The 2,611-nt window shown below is 37.4% G+C and overlaps 1 protein-coding gene across 1 annotated transcript in view; it reads right to left on the bottom strand.

Moving 5' to 3' along the window:
- Positions 1 to 2,101: 2,101 nt before the first annotated feature.
- LOC135171564 (uncharacterized) overlaps positions 2,102 to 2,611 on the bottom strand; it is a 1,381-nt gene continuing 871 nt past the window's right edge. Inside the window, exon 3 of the mRNA XM_064138192.1 lies at positions 2,102 to 2,329. Coding sequence (XP_063994262.1) covers positions 2,111 to 2,329 — 219 coding nt within the window. The 3' untranslated portion in view covers positions 2,102 to 2,110. The remainder of the gene's footprint in view (positions 2,330 to 2,611) is intronic.

Raw genomic sequence — 2,611 nt, 5'->3', positions numbered from 1 at the left:
GAACTTCGTAAAGCCGTAGAAATGGGGTACAAAATATTAGAAATCAGTGAGCTTTGGGAGTATAAGAGTACTACGCGTTATAATCCTGTGACGCGAACAGGTGGATTATTTGCCGAATACATTAACACTTTTTTGAAAATAAAACAAGAGGCTTCGGATTGGCCTGCTGAGTGTGTAGATGATGAATCAAAGAATAGATATATTGCTGAATATGAGACGCGAGAAGGTATAAAACTTGACAAAGATAAAATTCAAAAGAATGCCGGATTGAGAGCCGTAGCAAAACTTTGTTTAAACTGTCTCTGGGGTAAATTTGGGGAGAGGGAGAACTTGACAAAAAAAGCTATTATTCGAACACATGAGGAATTTGTAAATATAATGTTTAATCCTGAAATTGAAGTAACAGGACTTGTTCCTGTCGATAACGACACTCTCTTCATGTCCTGGAAACATTTAAATGAAGCCGCGGAAATGTCCACTAAGGCTAATGTTGTTATTGCGGCTTATACAACCGCTCACGCGCGTCTAAAGTTATATTCTTATCTAGAAAAACAGCAAGAACGTGTTTTATATTATGATACAGATTCGGTAATTTACGTCAGCGATGGATCAAATGAATTACCGCTAGGGAATTTTCTAGGGGATTTGACCGACGAAGTAGAGGGCTACGGAGAAGGAAGTTTCATTACTTCTTTTGTCTCTGGGGGGCCTAAATTTTATACTTATCGCGTAAAAAAACCGGACGGTAGTAGGGGGGAAGTTAGCAAAATAAAAGGGGTTAGACTGAATTATGAATCGCGTAAACAAATTCATTACGACTCGATTCGCGCGCTCGTTGTCGATAAAGCAGATCCCTACCAGATCGACTATCATGGTATTCGTCCGACAGTGTATCATGACGTCATCACGAAACCTGAGAGTAAGATCGTACGTGCGACAGGCCCAAAACGGCGGCTTGATGGTTTCGCGACACTGCCCTATGGTTTCAAAAAACCGCGATTTAACCGCTGCTAGTTGGCGCGCACTGTTTATTTGAAAATTAAGTATTTTATCAATTTAGATTAATTGTTGTAGTTTTGTATAATATTGTTATGCACGAAAAACGTTTGTAGGCCTGCATTATTTAATAATTAATTAAACAATTTAATGAGTAGGGGCTATTCCTCCACTCGCTTAATATTTTATTGTAGCCTCGAATAGTTATTATTAATGGATAGGGAATCGTTTGTTGATAATTAATATCCAAATTACATATTTTTAAGTTTGTTTGTTCATTAGATATTAATTTTTTAAAAAATGGGCCCTACAATGTTTACATTTGAGCAGAGCCTCCTGGTGTCAGGAGGCGGCCCTACGGTTTTACCGACACTGTGGAATTCTGGGAATGTACGTTTCTAGGGTCCTGGGAGGGGTTACCGACTGTCAGGGGGGCGCCACCGTCAACTTTGACGGGGCGGGTTTTCAGCCGTTCGTATTTCGAATTGAAATACGAAGTTTCAAAAACCCGCGGCCCGCGAAAATGAAAATTATCTGTAAGAAAAATGTAATTTATACGAAGAAATAAATAAATAAATGAATAAAAATTGAAAAGATTCCCTTTACGCTTATTCCCCCACCCATTTCCTATTTAATAATAATAATTTAAAATTAAAAAGAAGTAAATGTTTAAAAAAAAAGGTACACAAATATTCATTTTAAAAATTTTTTTATTGAAAAACTTAAAACTAAACTACATTTTTTTTTTTGGTTCTTAATAATAATAATCTTAAAGCTAATATACTCTTTCTGAATATTTAAACTTAAAACTAAGGGAAGGGATAATGTAAAAAGAACATAGAAATACAAAAATTTATTTTAAAATTTATTTATTTAAAAAAAAACTTAAAACTAAAATACAAATTTTTTTTTCTTTAAATATTAAAATTAAAGTAAAATTTTTTTTTTTCTATTCCTATTTTATAAATTAAAACTAAGGGAAATAAATAAAAGTAGAAACAAGAAAATATTAATTTTAAAATTTTATTTTATTTAAAAAAAAACTTAAAATTAGAAAATACAATTTTTTTTTTAATTCAATCTAATTAAAGGGGGGGTAGGGTGGAGGGGGATCTCAGTCCCACTGCTCCAGGGACCAGTCCTCCTCCGTCAGGTCAGGCTGGGTGGGCTCCTCTCCGAAGAGGATCCTGAGGGCCCAGGCATCCTCGACATCGTAGAGGGCGAGCACCTGCTCGCCCTCGGCCTCGAACTGGCGCGCCTCGCGCCTCACAGCGCGGACCCAGCGCGCTCTCGGGGTGTCCGGACCGACACCTCCTTCCCAGCGAGCCCCGGCCTGCAACAAAAAAGAAAAAATAAATAAATAAATTAATTTTATATAAATAGGAAAATAAGGAGGGGAAGAGGTGTATTTTAGGAGAGGGCTGATGGGAATGACAGGAAGGGTTTAAACGGGATAAAGGGGATAGAGAGAGAGATAGAGATAGAGAGAGAGAGAGAGAGAGAGAGAGAGAGAGAGAGAGAGAGAGAGAGAGAGAGAGAGAGAGAGAGAGAGAGAGAGAGAGAGAGAGAGAGAGAGAGAGAGAGAGAGAGAGAGAGAGAGATATCACACGTGAGT

The sequence above is a fragment of the Diachasmimorpha longicaudata genome, chromosome 20 (assembly GCF_034640455.1).
Source record: "Diachasmimorpha longicaudata isolate KC_UGA_2023 chromosome 20, iyDiaLong2, whole genome shotgun sequence".
Lineage (NCBI taxonomy): Eukaryota > Metazoa > Arthropoda > Insecta > Hymenoptera > Braconidae > Diachasmimorpha > Diachasmimorpha longicaudata.
Note: the sequence above shows the minus strand (reverse complement) of the source record. Positions and strands in the feature narration are given on the sequence as shown.